The sequence below is a fragment of the Staurois parvus genome, unplaced genomic scaffold (genome assembly GCF_062004578.1).
Source record: "Staurois parvus isolate SC_StPar_1 unplaced genomic scaffold, SC_StPar_1.0 ptg000500l, whole genome shotgun sequence".
Classification (NCBI taxonomy): domain Eukaryota; kingdom Metazoa; phylum Chordata; class Amphibia; order Anura; family Ranidae; genus Staurois; species Staurois parvus.
Window position 1 is genome coordinate 521,728 of NW_028318296.1, and position 16,931 is coordinate 538,658.

Genomic DNA, 16,931 nt, shown 5'->3' on the forward strand with positions numbered 1-16,931 from the left:
CAGGAAGTGCACTGGGCTGGGCAGGACTGTTCCTGCCCTCCTTTGTTCTGAATTCTATCATCATAGGGCGGTGGTTTTAGCACACTTCCATTTTCACTTTTATAATACACATACATTATACAATCGCCTTTTTCTTGAATTTCTTCCAACTATCCTTTATGCAACACTTTTACAGTTTTGTACCAAACTTCTGTCACGTTCAGCAAACCTTTATCACATAAAATTCCTCTCTGTTCCTACAATGATTTATGCCAGTCCTGACCTTCAGCTTATAAACTTTCGCTACTTTAGATAACTTTTTAACTGCTTCACTTCCTTCACACCTCTTCACAATATGACATGTCAGTAATCCTTTTCAATATTTAACACATTAATGGTACACATAAACAGTTTTTTTTTTTTTTTTTTTTTTTTTTTTTCCTGTAGCAATACCTGTTCTGTCCACTACTCTTTGTGGATAACTTTGGCTACATTATACCAAGCTTCTTGCTGTCTTCAGCAAATTTTTTGTCAACTAAGACATCTTTCTTCTCCTTTTTTTTTTTTTTTTCTTTGCCATTCTTTTGGTTGTAAACGACCCCCCTTATCTGTTATTCCACATACTTTCACTAACTTAACTAATCCCTTCACATACTGCTCCCCCTCCCTCTGTGCAACCAGGTCACATGCTAACATTCCTTTCTAGGGGTCTTATCAGCGTCTGACCCATCTCCTCCTGTCTCTGGTCCTTCCTAATAGAAATCTAAGACACTTCACAGGCTGCTGTCCAGACTTTCCTTAACCCTTAACAAACCCCAACCTTCTGTTATGAATGGCAAACATTAACTCACAGACACACATTTAGGACATAACATAGCAGTCTATCTTGGTGGGCTATGAGTACAGATCACTGAGTAACTCTTCGTAACCCACACAAACACGGTTACGGCACCACGCTGTCACACTACAGTGACGCGTAACCCGACACCTCCTCTCTTGTGGTCAACACACAAGGTTACCACACACCCAAGAGAAATTATGTGTCAAAACGCTCAGTAGGTCCACTCCTCTTCCACCTCAAGACTGATACATAAAAACACACAACAGATACCCAGGTAACAGATAGGCACATGCAGGTAGATTTAAATAAACTCCGGGCAAGCAAGGTTACCTGCTTTTAGTGACCTTTAGCAGCCGTACTAGGCACAGGTATGAATCAACAACAAAGACAGGATAAGCAATGGTAAGATAGCAAAATATATCTTACCATGCTCCAGAGGTGATCAATCTCTGTCCCGTCCAGTTTGACTGACAGCTAATGCCCTTTTCATGTCGGCTGGCTGCAGGTTCATTACTCAGTTCCCGGGTTTCTTGGCACCAATTGCTTTAGACTGAAATCGTCCACTGCTTATCTGTTCCTGTCCTAATTTATGACGCTAGCTTTGAAATGTGCGCACATTGGAAGGGACTCACGCTGACACACAAGTTCAGTCTATGAATACTTCTAGTTTATTATAATGAGAAAGTGAACTTATATATGCAGAATGATGCGAGAGTCATGTGACAACAGCATAAGCATTATATTAGTCTTTGATTGGTCATTTCCACACGAAAACAATCTCCGTCATGGTATAGGTGTGATCTTCTTCCAGGCCTTATCTCATAGAGAAGAAAAACATTCCTTTGTTTCCCAAATCACACGGTGGGAGGGGGTCTGTGTGTGTGAGCAGACATTTCTTAAGCAAGGATTTCTTATAGTACCACAAAGCCCAGCAGGCAGAAAATATTCACACAACATATGTATTAAAGTATAAAAGTAAATATTTATAAAACTTATAGAAATAGCGTATATATATATATATTCAATAGGAAACGAAATAGGCATTTTACCAAATCCATCACAATAACAGGCACACAATGGCAGGGTACAGAGGGGTGTAGTTGGCAGGATAGCAGGCACACAGTAGAGGGTTACAAGGAGGTGGTAGTTGGTAGTGTAGCACTACCCCCTTAGGAGTTGCTGAAGATTTGGGTCCCCCTATAGTCTTGCACAGCCAGGCAACACGCATTTCCTTCTAGCCTTGCACTCCAGAGACAGTAAACACACCTTGAACTTATTTTTTTTTTGCATTTTAATATGGGATTTAAACTTGGATGGGGATGAGGGATACGTGGGACACCGAAGGAACTGTTGAGCTGATGGTAACTTCCTATAACTATGTACAAGTGCTCAGGAGGGATTTTTTCTTCTTGGAGAGCTATCCAGCCTTTCCTGGTATGCCACCTCAGACTCTAAACAAAAAACCCCACAAAAGGATATAGCACCTCAAAGGCTAATAAGCAGCATAAATGTATTATGGACGTAACAATAAAACAGATCATATATTCAAAACAATGCACGTACCCCATCCATCTCCTCCCCCCAGCCCCCTACCATCAACCAACCCCTCCCCCCCCCAACAATGTCCCACACAGTACCACCCTCCCCTCCCCCTTCCAGGGCAACCCCAGCAACCCTACAGGTCACCCCTTCTCCCCAAAGCCAGGTCAACGTGGACTAACCCTCCACCCCATTCAAAATCCCTAAAGTCCCCCTGTCCCGTGCAGATGGACACACTCCCCGATAAGACCCTTCTGTGGTAGGGCTGATGACAGTAGGTGTGTCAGGACATGGAATCCGGCTAATGACAGAAATCCCAAAAAGTATAATAGAGTATAGATCCACAAGGTGTAGTTCCACCATGAAAGAGGAGAGCAGCTAAAGAAGGGGCAACCTGGGTTCCTCCAACAAAGTGTGACTCAGTTCATATCTGTAGTAGGTATGCCGCTGTGCTCTAAATCCTCCTATATCCTCGTAGCCATCACTGGAGCCTGTCTATGTCAAACCTTAAATCTGCGTGCACTCGTGAAATGGCAACAATTTTTTTACTTAACTTTTTTTTTAAAAAAGCTCCCTATGTGATTATTTTTTGGTGACAGGTTCTCTTTTTTGAAATGTCTCCCCTGTATTCCACTGAATGTAAGGCATTGCACATTACATTCTTTCCGGGCGTCAATGACCATGAATGTGTCAAACAGGGACCCAGAAGGGACATCACATCACTTCTGGGTCAGGAGAAGGGGAGGGGAGCAGATATGTCTACTCTCCTTCCTCCCCTATACCACATCCTGCCGGCACACATTGAGCCAGTCCCGGGCCTGCAGATGGGCAAGCGAAGCCTGGGACATATAGCTGGCGGGGGGGGGGGTGACACTGTGGGCTGTGTGGAAGCAATCGGGTGGCAGCGCTTCCACCTGACAGGTGAGCCCTGCTGCTTGCACGCAGCACAGCTAAAGGCAAAAAAAGATACCTGCCCGGCGCCCAGAACTACATGTCCCGGGGGTCAGGCGATAGGAATTGCACATCCCTGCTATTCCCCGCTGGGGTTCTTGCAGCTGATTGCAGACAGGGCTCATTTACAAGTGTGAATGCTCCTGTAAGTAAATAGCTGCCATTGACCAGTGATCTCCTCCTCCCTGTGAGCATACATTGGAAGCTGAGTCAGAGCAGATTTTATTGGCCTTCTTCAGTATTAGAACAATATTAGGATGATAATATGTTCATCTTTGTGACTAAATATTGTTTTTAAACATCACTTGCTGCTGTGTGGTATTGTGTTCCTTTCCAGACATTATCCATCTCCTGAAAGAAGAGGATCCAGACCCAACCTGGAAGGAAAGGTTAAGACTTATATTGGAGAGTCTGCACCACCGAACTGAATCGATGAAACAGGCACATGGTAAGTGATTTTGTCTGGGAGGCGAAAAACAAACAAACACAATTGGCCCTTTCATGGCCCTTTCATGGCAGACACAGATTCTTGTGGGCTAAAAGTTCACTACATGAAGTGTGTGTTAAACAAGATGACTTCTATTGACTCGCCTATTTGTTTATAAAATGCAAAATAAAATACAATCTCATCCCCCAGGGCTGCAGCTGGACCTTGTACAGCCTGACTGACTGGATCCCCCCAAAAATATCAACACAAATATTTTCACTAAAAATACACTAAAATCATTATTAGCGGACACAAATACAATATAACTAATACAAAAATCCTGCTGAATCTAAAGGATAACATTGTATTGAGGTAATAAATAAAGCTCAGTGTAAATGAGGTGTTGGGGATAATTCACATAGGTGCTGTGTCCTGTACAGTATGGGTCAGTAGTTTGTTTATGGGGCAGGGGCTGTGTGCAGGCAGCCTATGTTACACAAAGGGGACGCAGCACATGTATGAACACAGCCACAGCTCCTAATGTGACAGGCGTGTGGGTGCAGGTATACAGCCTTGAACAGTGTGCATTTGGTGACGCTCACCCACCCCTGTATACCTATTAAACGTAGGACCTGTGGCTGTGTGCATGCCCATAGAGTAACAGGCATCTTCAGCTGCATAGACAAACCACTCATTCACACAGCCAGAGTACCTGTGTGAATGAGCACTTAGGGCTTGTTCACAAGTGAGGTTGTGGGGTGGAAAACCCTCACAATTGAGCTGCACTTTTACTGCTCCCCAACCACTACACCTTTAGCTGCAGAGGCATTCACTGGGGATGTACACATGCCATGACTGCTTTGCTTCATGGCTGTGGCAAGGATTATACCCCCGGTCAAACACAACCCATTCAAGTGATTGGTGCTGCTTTGTAAGCATCTCTCAATGACATGCATTGTTCAGTTTTAAGTGCACTAGTGTGAGATGAAGGGGTTAAAGGTCACTGCCTATCAAATGCTTACTGAAGAGCGAAGAGTACAGGTAAGGGGTAGGTGGTAGTATTAAAGGCACACAGTTGCAGGGTACAAAGAGGGGGTAGTTGGCAGGACAGCAGGCACACAGTGGCAGGTTACAGGGAAGGGTAGTTGGCTGGATAGCAGTCACACAATGCTGTGGTAAAGGAAAGGGTAGTTGGTAGGGTAGCAGGCACACAGTGGCAGGTTACATGGAAGGGTTGTTGGTAGGACAGCAGGCACACAATGCTGTGGTAAAGGAAAGGGTAGTTGGTAGGGTAGCAGGCATACAGTGGCAGAGTACAGGAAGGGGGTAGCTGGTAGAATAACAGGTCCGGGCAGAGGGCAGTGAACTGGCATGCAAGGTGTACAGGCTCACAAGGCTCAATGATTCAGGAGGGGGAGGGATGGTGGCACTAGGTAAAATCTGTCTCAGCCATCCCTGCCCCAGTTCACTCACCTCTGAAATCAGGTAGGATACGAAGGACGGTTGCTTAGGGTATGTAGCTGCCCCTCTGGCTCCAAGAACTGATCCCCTGTGGCTCCCTGGACCATCTGAAAGCTGATGGGGGGTAGAAGAGAAGAAGCTGATTTTGCTGCAGTGGGAGCCACAGTATGATTGGTTTTAGCACTAAGGCAGTACAGCCAGCCCTCCTGCTCATCAAGTACCCGGACCACCCTGCTGAACTGATGGTCCTGGGCCCAATACAGCTGGGCCAGCTGTACCCCTTATTAGCAACCCTGCCATTACCACAATTAGTCATTATCATGCAGCTTTCCTTTTATTGTAACAAATGATATATAACATCACTGCTTACTTTGCATCTCTCTCCAAAACATCTGAGTCAGAAAAGGAAGTTAGGACCCTTTTACAATAATCAGTTTTTGAATCACTTTTGATGCCTTCACATTGACTTATAATGCAAAGTGCTTTTGAAATACCGCACCAAAGATGCAGCATGCAGGCCTATTCAAAGGGCAGAGCGCCTCTTGTTTTAAGAGATCTATAGGATTTAAAGGGATACATTTTTCTTTCTCTTTTTAAACCCCAAAAGTGCTTCAAAAAGTGATCAGAGTGAAAGGGCCCTTAATGCATCTGCCAGGTACTCAGATCACAGGATAAACACAGGGAACAGATAGTTTTATTAAGTCCAGAAGCTGTCAGGATCTCTGGGTCCAGCTCTGATTGAGGTCTGAATAAGAGAGTCTCTCCACACAAGGCCACCACCCCAATATATGTTGTATTGTCCTTGGGGCAAATCACTTCCTTCGCCCTCCTCCTTCTCATAACCGAATGGGCTCACAGGAAGTGCACTGAACGATGTGGAAGACTGGTGGCATGTAGTGGGCAAAGGAAAAGTAGTGCTGGAGACAGCTCCTGATGGAAGGTGAGTATGGCCACACAATCTAGGATTTTTATCCTTCTAAAATGATAGACAACACATTTTTAAAAAAATTAAGAAATTAGAGTCCTAGTTTGTTCATGTTCTTCAGTTTTGTTTGTTACTTTCTTACTGCTCACACCTGCATGCACAGTGAAATGGTTAGTGTTGTCTTATATTAACTAGTTTCCGACCGCAGATAGCCAAATGACGGCTGCACTGTGGCCGGCCAATTCTGGGAGGGTGTCATATGACGTCCTCCAAGAACGCACTCTCCTGCATGCACCCGGGGGTGCGCACCCGGCAATCTCCGTGATTGCTGTGTCCTATGGACACAGTTGATCATGTGATCTGGTAAAAATCCAATCACAGTGGCCTTTTACCACATGATCAGCCATGTCCAATGACACGCTGATCACCGGGAAATGCAATTGTCGGCTCTCGGCTGCACTTTCCTCACGCTGTCAAAGTGTGGGGAAAGTACTGTTGAGAACCAGCAGTTGTCAGAGCAGGGATCGGCACCGATCATTAGGGCACTGATGATCAGTGCCCTGATGATCGGTGACCAGCAGTGCCACCCACCAGTGCCGCCCTCTTGTGCCCAGCAGTGCCACCCACCTGTGCCCAGCAGTGCCGCCAGTCAGTGCCCAGCAGTGCCGCCAGAAGGTGCCGACTATCAGTGCCCACTATCAGTGCCAGCTTATCAGTGTCGTCTATCCGTGCTACCTATCTTCTGTGCCCATCAGTGCTGCCTATCAGTGCAGCCTCATCAACGCACATCAGTGAAGGAGAAAAATTACCTGTTTGCAAAATTTTATAATGGAAAACAAAGAAACTTTTTTTTCAAATTTTTTGCTCTTTTTTTGTTTATAAGGCAAAAAGTAAAATACCCAGCGGCGAGTAGATACCACCAAAAAAAAACTAAACAATTCTGGTATTGAGTGGCAAATGCCAGTCAAGCTCTATGGTGCCAGGCAGTGAGCACAGGACCCACTAGAGGATATCGGGCCCTCAGGCCACCCTCATGGTCTGTTTCTGATTGTTTGGTCAGAGACATTCACACCAGTGGTCTGCTGGAGATCATTTTTTAGGGTTCTGGCAGTGCTCATCCTGTTCCTCCTTGCACAAAGAAGCAGATACCGGTCCTGCTGATGGGTTAAGGACTTTCTACAACCTTGTCCAGCTCTCCTAGAGTGCCTGACTCTTGGAATTTCCTCCATGCTTTTGGGACTGTGTTGGGAGACACAGCAAACTTTCTGGCAATGGCACGTATTGATGTGCCGTCCTGGAGGAGTTGGGCTGCCTGTGCAACCTTTGTAGTGTCCAGGTATCGCCTTATGCTACCAGTAGTGACACTGACCCTAGCCAAATGCAAAACTAGTGAAAAACAGAAAAGAGGAGTAGGGAAAAAATGTCAGTGGCCTCCACCTCTAAAACCATTCCTGTTTTGGGGGTCATTAATACCAAAGCAGCTGAAACTGATTTACAACCCCCTCTGCTACTTAACTGACCAGATCAATATCCCAGGAGTGTCACTGACTTGATGCTATACTCTAATTAAAAAGTGTTCCTTTATTTTTTTTGAGCAGTGTATATTGTTTTAAACATTACTTAGTGTTGTATGTTATTGTGTTTCTTTCCAGGTGGATACTTTATCATCCGGGAAGAAGGGAATCCAGCCCCAACCATGAATAAGAGTTTGACAAAATTCAGTTTTGGAAAATTCTTGTCTGAGCTAAATGATTTCGGTCTCATAAGAGATTTTGTCTGGGATACAAACACAATCGGCCTTTCCATGGTGAACAAAGTCCTGTGGGCTACAAGTGCACAACATGAAGCGTACCACAGTATGTGTGATGACTTCTATCAACTCCGCTATATATTTATAAAATGCAAATTAAAATACCTTTTCACCTCCCAGGGCTGCTGTTAGAAATCACGGGGCATCTCCTCAAAAATATCAAACTCATAATTTTACTAAAAATATACTAAAATGATTATTAGTAAACACAAACACAACATAACTTATGAAATTCCTGCTAAATCTAAAATATAAAACTGTATTGAAGTAAAAACAAAAGCTCTGTGTGTAACTGAGATCTTGGGGTTCATTCACATGGGCGCTGTAGCCTGTCCAGTGTGAATCAATTGTTTTTGTGGCTAGAGCTGTGTGCAGGCAGCCTATGTTATGTTATGGGTACGGACACAACCTCAGGCATAGCTCCCAACTGTAATATGTCTCTTTATTAAAGTATATATGTAGGAACACTCACATAGATAAGGTAATTGTAAGCATAAAAACCGTGGTTAACAGTAAGGTGGTATCCAGGGTGAAGAGCCGTCATCTATTTGTGGTATGGAGAGCTGCTTGAAAAAGGAGCGCACTTCCGCCTTCCACGGCCAGCGCATGCTCTGAAACGCGTCACAGTGCACCTCGGGTACCTGACGTCATCACGGCCACCTGGCTCTGACAGAGGACGTGCACGCCAACCGGCCTCACCGCTGTTCCCCTCCAGCCACAACGCTTCTCCAGTAGCAAGCTGACCTCTCCATACTGCAAATAGATGACGGCTCTTCACCCTGGATACCACCTTACTGTTAACCACGGTTTTCATGCTTACAATTACCTTATCTATGAGAGTTTTCCTACATATATACTTAAATAAACAGAAATATTGCACTTAGAGGCGCTTCTCTCCTTCTCTCACCTACAGAGTCTGCTACAGTCTATTTGGAAGCCTTGCCCTCAGTGCTACACGGATCCCCACGCTCTTCATATAACAGCCATAACCACCACAATTACCCCATACTAAGATTACCCAGGACTTCCAGCAGTGTTTGTGCTGATACACCCCCCTCATTTTTTCTTAATAGCTCCCAACTGTCCTTGATTTCAAGGGACTGTCCCTGATTTCGAATGTAGCACTACCCCCATGAGCATTGCTTGAGTAATAAGTTTGGGATCCCTGGCAATCTGAACCCCCTGTTGGAGTCCACCCTCTGCTGACACCAATGTACTCCGCTAACCCAGATAATTTGCACCTGCAAAATGGACTCACACACAGAGTAGTATAAACCAATGTGACGTTTATATTGAATTGCAGGGTAACTGAGTCAAGAATAACATAATAGCATTTGACTTAATAATAACTCTGGTGAATGTTAGCAACTATGACCCAATGTATATCAACATACACAATAAATAACAGTATTTACCCCCTAGGGGACCACCCACAGTACATACAGTCAGGTCCATAAATATTGGGACATCGACACAATTCTAACATTTTTGTCTCTATACACCACCACAATGGATTTGAAATGAAACGAACAAGATGTAATTTAACTGCAGACTGTCAGCTTTAATTTGAGGGTATTTACATCCAAATCAGGTGAACGGTGTAGGAATTACAACAGTTTGCATATGTGCCTCCCACTTTTTAAGGGACCAAAAGTAATGGGACAATTGGCTTCTTAGCTGTTCCATGGCCAGGTGTGTGTTATTCCCTCATTATCCCAATTACAATGAGCAGATAAAAGGTCCAGAGTTCATTTCAAGTGTGCTATTTGCATTTGGAATCTGTTGCTGTCAACTCTCAAGATGAGATCCAAAGTGCTGTCACCATCAGTGAAGCAAGCCATCATTAGGCTGAAAAAACAAAACAAACCCATCAGAGAGATAGCAAAAACATTAGGCGTGGCCAAAACAACTGTTTGGAACATTCTTAAAAAGAAGGAACGCACCAGTGAGCTCAGCAACACCAAAAGACCCGGAAGACCACGCAAAACAACTGTGGTGGATGACCGAAGAATTCTTTCCCTGGTGAAGAAAACACCCTTCACAACAGTTGGCCAGATCAGGAACACTCTCCAGGAGGTAGGTGTATGTGTGTCAAAGTCAACAATCAAGAGAAGACTTCACCAGAGTGAATACAGAGGGTTCACCACAAGCTGTAAACCATTGGTGAGCCTCAAAAACAGGAAGGCCAGATTAGAGTTTGCCAAACGACATCTAAAAAAGCCTTCACAGTTCTGGAACAACATCCTATGGACAGATGAGACCAAGATCAACTTGTACCAGAGTGATGGGAAGAGAAGAGTATGGAGAAGGAAAGGAACTGCTCATGATCCTAAGCATACCACCTCATCAGTGAAGCATGGTGGTGGTAGTGTCATGGCATGGGCATGTATGGCTGCCAATGGAACTGGTTCTCTTGTATTTATTGATGATGTGACTGCTGACAAAAGCAGCAGGATGAATTCTGAAGTGTTCCGGGCAATATTATCTGCTCATATTCAGCCAAATGCTTCAGAACTCATTGGACACCACTTCACAATGCAGATGGACAATGACCCAAAGCATACTGCAAAAGCAACCAAAGAGTTTTTTAAAGGAAAGAAGTGGAATGTTATGCAATGGCCAAGTCAATCACCTGACCTGAATCCGATTGAGCATGCATTTCACTTGCTGAAGACAAAACTGAAGGGAAAATGCCCCAAGAACAAGCAGAAACTGAAGACAGTTGCAGTAGAGGCCTGGCAGAGCATCACCAGGGATGAAACCTAGCGTCTGGTGATGTCTATGTGTTCCAGACTTCAGGCTGTAATTGACTGCAAAGGATTTGCAACCAAGTATTAAAAAGTGAAAGTTTGATTTATGATTATTATTCTGTCCCATTACTTTTGGTCCCTTAAGAAGTGGGAGGCACATATGCAAAGTGTTGTAATTCCAACACTGTTCACCTGATTTGGATGTAAATACCCTCAAATTAAAGCTGACAGTCTGCAGTTAAAGCACATCTTGTTCGTTTCATTTCAAATCCATTGTGGTGGTGTATAGAGCCAAAAATGTTAGAATTGTGTCGATGTCCCAATATTTATGGACCTGACTGTATACTGCGGCAAATTGGCCCCTGTGCACAGGATCAAATTTATAAACGTCATCCTGTTTACTTGGTAGGGGGCTGTCCTACCCGCAGCACCGATCACGGCCGCGGGTGTCAATCACCGGGTCCCGGCCAATATTACCAGCCGGAACCCAGCGATTGCCGGCAAATACTTACAGGGAGCACAGCTGCATTGTTTTCAATGGAGCTCTCCTCCTTGTCAGTTTTCAGCACACTGTTCCAGATTGCTGAGTTCAGTTTTCCTGAACAGTGTGTAACAGTGAAGCACACACCCCCGCCCCCTAGTAAAACACTCCTCTCACACAGTTAACCATTTGATTGCCTTTTAATGTGAACCCCTTCCTCCCCAGTGCCATTTTTTTTTTTGCACTGATCACTCTGTTGGTGTCACTGGGGATGTCAGTGACCCCAAGTCAGTTCCCCCCCAGTGTCAGAATGTCTGGCTGTGTTCTGCATGAGTTCTATCTATACATCCTGAACTTTCCTAGATTGCTTGGATACAGAGGAAGCCAGAGGCAGAACTAGCAGCACTTGAACACGCTGAGCAGGCATTACTAAACAATTGCAGCTCTCTCTTAAGCAGAAAGCCTAAGTAAATTCTCCTAACAGTTCTCCTATCAAGCAGGGGAACCAACTGTACTCTTCTTATCCTAGCACCTATCTAGGAGGGTGCTACATACTATTTAAATGTCATTTTTCTTGGAGTTGGGCTTTAGTTATAAAGATTTTGAACTGTAGACTGTAGATGTGATGTGTACATAGATGTGCAAAGGTTCTGGCAAAAGTGTGAATTTTCTTGAAACCTTCTGTAATTCCCAGGTTTCCATACCAACTCTCTGGAAAAACTACCTGACACCATCAATAAAGACAAGAGAAAAGAGCTCCTCTCTGAAATAGATGGAATGGAAGAGGATATCATGATATATGAGCCGTGTAAGTGTTTTCTTTTAATATATATGTTTACAGCTGCACAATCTGCACAAATGATACATCTGTTAGGACATATAAGTTTGTGGGGGACATTCACATGAATTCAAAATACTTGTAATGACACCATTCTGGTAGTAGTTTCCTTAAGAACTACCTGCACCTAGCTCAGACAAGCATTTGCACCAGTGATTGTAACTTTATCCACACGTGCTCCAAATTCTCCCAGCTCCAACTACCACCATATATACTGTGAGCAGGCAGCACACCCAGGCCTCGTTCTGCTGGGTAACTTGATTGACAGCTGTACTTGGAAGTGAAGTGGGAGCCGTGGCCCTGCTGTTAATAGAAATTGCAGTTTCCTTTGTTAATGTAAGTGCATTTTTAACCACTAAGGGGCGCCCGCAGTACATATACTGCTACAAGGCGGCCCCTGTGTGCAGGATCACGTATATAAACGTGATCCTACATTTTGGGGTAGGGGCGCGCGCGACCATACTACTCATGGCACCGATTGCGGCTGCGGATGTCAATCACTGGGTCCTGATCGGTGATTACCTGCCGGAGTCTGACAATTGCCAGCAAACACTGACGGGGAGGAAGGCTGCATTGTTTTCAATGGAGTTCTCCTCCCTGTCAGTTTTCAGCACACTATTTCGGATTGCTAGGCACAGCCTTCCAGATCAGTGTGTAACAGTGAAGTACACCCCCGCCCCCTAGTAAAACACTCCCCTCACACAGTTAACCCCTTGATTGCCTTCAAATGTTAACCCCTTCCTCACCAGTGCCATTAGTACAGTGTCAGTGGGGGGTTTTTTTTGCACTGATCACTGTATTGGTGTCACTAGGGATGTCAGTGACCCCAAGTCAGTTTCCCCCCAGTGTCAGAATGTCCACCGCAGTCCTGCCATAAGTTGCTGATTGCCACCATAAGTCGCTGATCACCGCTATTATTAGTTTAAAAAAAAATTAAAAATCCAGTATCTATACTGCCATTTGTGCACGCTATAACTTTCATGTAAATCAATTACCGTATTTTCCGGAGTATAAGACGACTTTTTACCCCTTGAAAATCTTCTCAAAAGTCGGGGGTCGTCTTATACGCCAGTATACGGCATGCTGACACTTTTTAGGGGCCGCCAACCCCCCCCCTTCCAACGGAAGGGACACTAAGTACAGGGGTGGGCAGGGGCTGCTGTCCCTTACCTGGCTCCGGTCCCGCGACGATCCGGTCCAGGAAGCGCGGCTGCTCCTTCATTCGGTTCGGCCACTGGATGTTCGCGCGGCTGCTTGGCTCCGCCTCCTCACCGGTGATTGGCCGCCAGAACTGTAGCTCAGGAAAGGCACACAGGCGCAATGTTGGGATACTATTCCTCCCACTGACTCCAATGTTGGGACACTATTCCTCCCACTGACACCAATGTTGGGACACTATTCCTCCCACTGACACCAATGTTGGGACACTATTCCTCCCACTGACACCAATGTTGGGACACTATTCCTCCCACTGATACCAATGATGGGGCACTATTCCTCCCACTGACACCAATGATGGGGCACTATTCCTCCCACTGACACCAATGATGGGGCACGATTCCTCCCACTGACACCAAAGATGGGGCACTATTCCAGCCACTGATACCAATGATGGGGCACGATTCCTCCCACTGACACCAATGATGGGGCACGATTCCTCCCACTGACACCAATGATGGGGTGCTCTTCCTCCCACTGACACCAATGATGGGGTGCTATTCCTCCCACTGACACCACTGATGGGGAACGCTCTGACACCAATGATGGGGCACTATTCCTCCCACTAATACCAATGATGGGGCACTATTCCTCCCACTAATACCAATGATGGGACACTAATCCTCCCACTAATACCAATGATGGGACACTATTCCTCCCACTGACACCAATGATGGGGCACGATTCTTCCCACTGGTGTGCATTGGAAGAGGGGTAGTCTTATACGGCGAGTATAGCCCAAACACTACATTTTAACAGGAAAATTAGGGGGTTGTCTTATACGCCCAGTCGTCTTATAAGCTGGAAAATACGGTAATTTACACGTGTTGGGATTTTTTTTAGCAAAGACATGTCGCAGAATACATTTTGGACTAAATTTATGATGAAATTTGATTTTTAAATTTTATTACTGGACATGTTTTATAGCAAAAAGTCCAAAATATTTGTTTTTTTTCTCAAAAATTGTCGGTCTTTTTTTTATAGGGCAAAAAATAAAAACCACACAGGGGATCAAATACCACTGAAAGAAAGCTCAATTTGTGTGAAAAAAAGGACGTAAATTTAATTTTGGTGCAGCATTGCATGACTGCGCAATTGTCAGTTAAAGTAACACAGTGCTGTAACACAAACCGATTCTATAACCACTTACTGACCACCCTATACAGAAATACTGCTACAGGGTGGCACGGGTGTGCAAAATCACATATATATAATAAATACATGATTCGCGCTCCCGTGGTTTTCATGCCCCTCCCAGATGGCGTCAGATTGCACATCCGTACACCAGTAATCATATTTAACCCCTTGTTTGCCAGGAACACGCTCATACACAATAAACCTCCATTGCTAGTTTAGTGTCTGAACGGATCAATATCTTTGATCAGATCAGCACTATACCAGCGTTCACATTAGTATAGTGTCCCCAAAAACACAGCGTTAGCGGGATCAGCCCCGGCACCTGCCAGCACCCGGTTTTCTCCCCCAACAAGTGCAGTGTCAGTAGGTCACTGTCACTTGATACATTGCACACAAAACCGCAGTGTTGGCAGAATTAGGCCTGATCTCTGTAAGCACTTTCCGGTAAATTTTGATGACTCTCATAGGCAGCAGAGTGCCAGTACTAGTGCCACGCTACCTTTTGGTGAACTGGCGAGCACTAGTGGCGTAGTACATCCTGGTCTTTCACATACCTCTTAGATTGTAAGCTCCCAGGATCAGGCCCTCCCAACCCTCTTGTATTGAACTGTATTGTTGCTGTATTGTCTCCCGTTATATTGTAAAGCGCTGAGCAAACTGTTGGCACTATATAAATCCTGTATTATAATAATAATAATAATACCAGCACTGCAGTATGACTTGGTGACGTGGTGAGTCCCATAAGTGTAGTACAAGCTGGTGCAGAGGCGAGCACAAGTATTGTCCCGCAACCACCAAGAATTCGCACGCAGGCCCATAGAGCACCTAGTATCCTTCCGAATGTGCTTGCAAATCCCAATTGGTAGCCCACAAATTCTGCAGCACCCGTACTTCCCCCATTCACTGACCAATCTGGAATTCAGGTGGAAACAGCAAATTTAACTACTCCCCTTGATTTTTGGAGCTGTTTTTCACAGAAGATCTGTATGCATTGATTGTGGATCAAAACAATTTATATGCACAACAATTTATCGCCGCCAACCCAGATTCAAATCTTGCCAGACCATTCGCATGGAAACCCATTACGGTTTCAAAATTTACATTTTTTTGGGGTCTAACCCTCAACATGGGCATTACTAAAAAAAAATGAATCGCGGTTGTATTGGTCCGCAGACCCGAATCATCAAATGCCCGTGTTCTCTGCAGCCATGGCCAGGCATAGAAATGAGAGTATAATGTGTTTTATGCATTTCAAAGACAATACAATCTGTGGTCCTCGGGGTGACCCTGAATTTGACCAGCTCCACAAAATTCAGCCCCTCGCAAATCACCTTAAACAAAAATTTGCAGATGTCTATACTCCCCAGCAAACAAATCTGCGTTGATGAGTCCCTCATTTATTTTTCTGGCCGCCTTACATTCAAAAAATTTCTCCCCAGCAAGCATGCCAGATATGGGGTCAAGATGTATAAGACCTGTGAGAGGGCAACAGGCTATACATATAAGATTTGGATTTACAAGGGAAAAGATAGTCACGTGGAGCCCCCTGGATGCCCAGACTACATGGGGAGAAGTGGCAAGATAGTTTGGGACTTGGTGTCATCCTTTTTTATTATGGGGTACCACTTATATGTGGACAATTTTTATTCAAGCGTGCCACTATTTAGACATTTGTACAATCTTAGAACTGGTGCAGGTGGCACCCTGTGACCTAATGTGTGTCCACCATTAGAAGTGGGTGGATGCCGGGCGGTATATTCTAATGGTGGGCATACCACACACTAGTAGAGATTTCTTTTCATATTTTCATTCAGTCCACAGGCTGCATCCAAAAAAAAAAAACATAGCATCCCAACAAGGATCAGCAATGTACTGGTACATCCCTGGATTTTTAATGGTTATACATACTGGTACATCCCTGGTTATACCAGGATGATGCCTACAGCTGCAGGCATCATCCTGGCATCGTATTTTTCAGCCAGCGATCGGCTTTCATGTAAAAGCAATCCTAGTGGCTAATTAGCTGCAGGATTGCTTTTACAAGCAGTGGGAGATGATTGACCCCCTCCCCCGCTACCTTCCACGGTTTTCTTGGGCAGTCCCGTGCCAGCGGGGGAACCTGAGAATGCAGCCAGTGTTTCTGCCAGCTGATCATAGAGCTGATTGGGAACCAAAATGGAGCCAACCATCTCTACAGTATAAGAAATGGGAAGCCTCGAGCATTTCATCACTTCAGTTTCGCAGGATATAAACAGCACCATTTGTAAATTGGGAAAGCATCTGATCACACCGATCTTGGTTTGACTAGATAATGTAAGGGCAGAGGAGAGATCTAGAGTCTGATAGACCCCAGATTTCTCAAAAAAGAATATATGACAATGCCCATTGAAGTTATAGGGGATATTTGCATTCCCTGTGATAGCATTAAAAGTGCTAAAAAAAATGAAAGGAACAGAGCAAAAATAATTTAAAAAATCAAAATAACTTAAAAAAAAAAAACTCGCAACCCCCCCTCCCCCATGTACGCACACCTGTGTGTGCGAGCATTGACCCTGTGCCAGTATGTAAACAGTG

At 44.7% G+C, this 16,931-nt stretch overlaps 1 protein-coding gene across 2 annotated transcripts in view; it reads left to right on the top strand.

The window, feature by feature from the left end:
* The window catches only part of LOC149452041 (uncharacterized), an 860,283-nt gene that overhangs the window by 423,843 nt on the left and 419,509 nt on the right, over positions 1–16,931 (top strand). For both annotated transcript variants that reach the window (XM_089689852.1, XM_089689853.1), the window contains one exon: positions 11,859–11,972. In XM_089689852.1, coding sequence (XP_089545978.1) covers positions 11,859–11,972 — 114 coding nt within the window. The remainder of the gene's footprint in view (positions 1–11,858; positions 11,973–16,931) is intronic.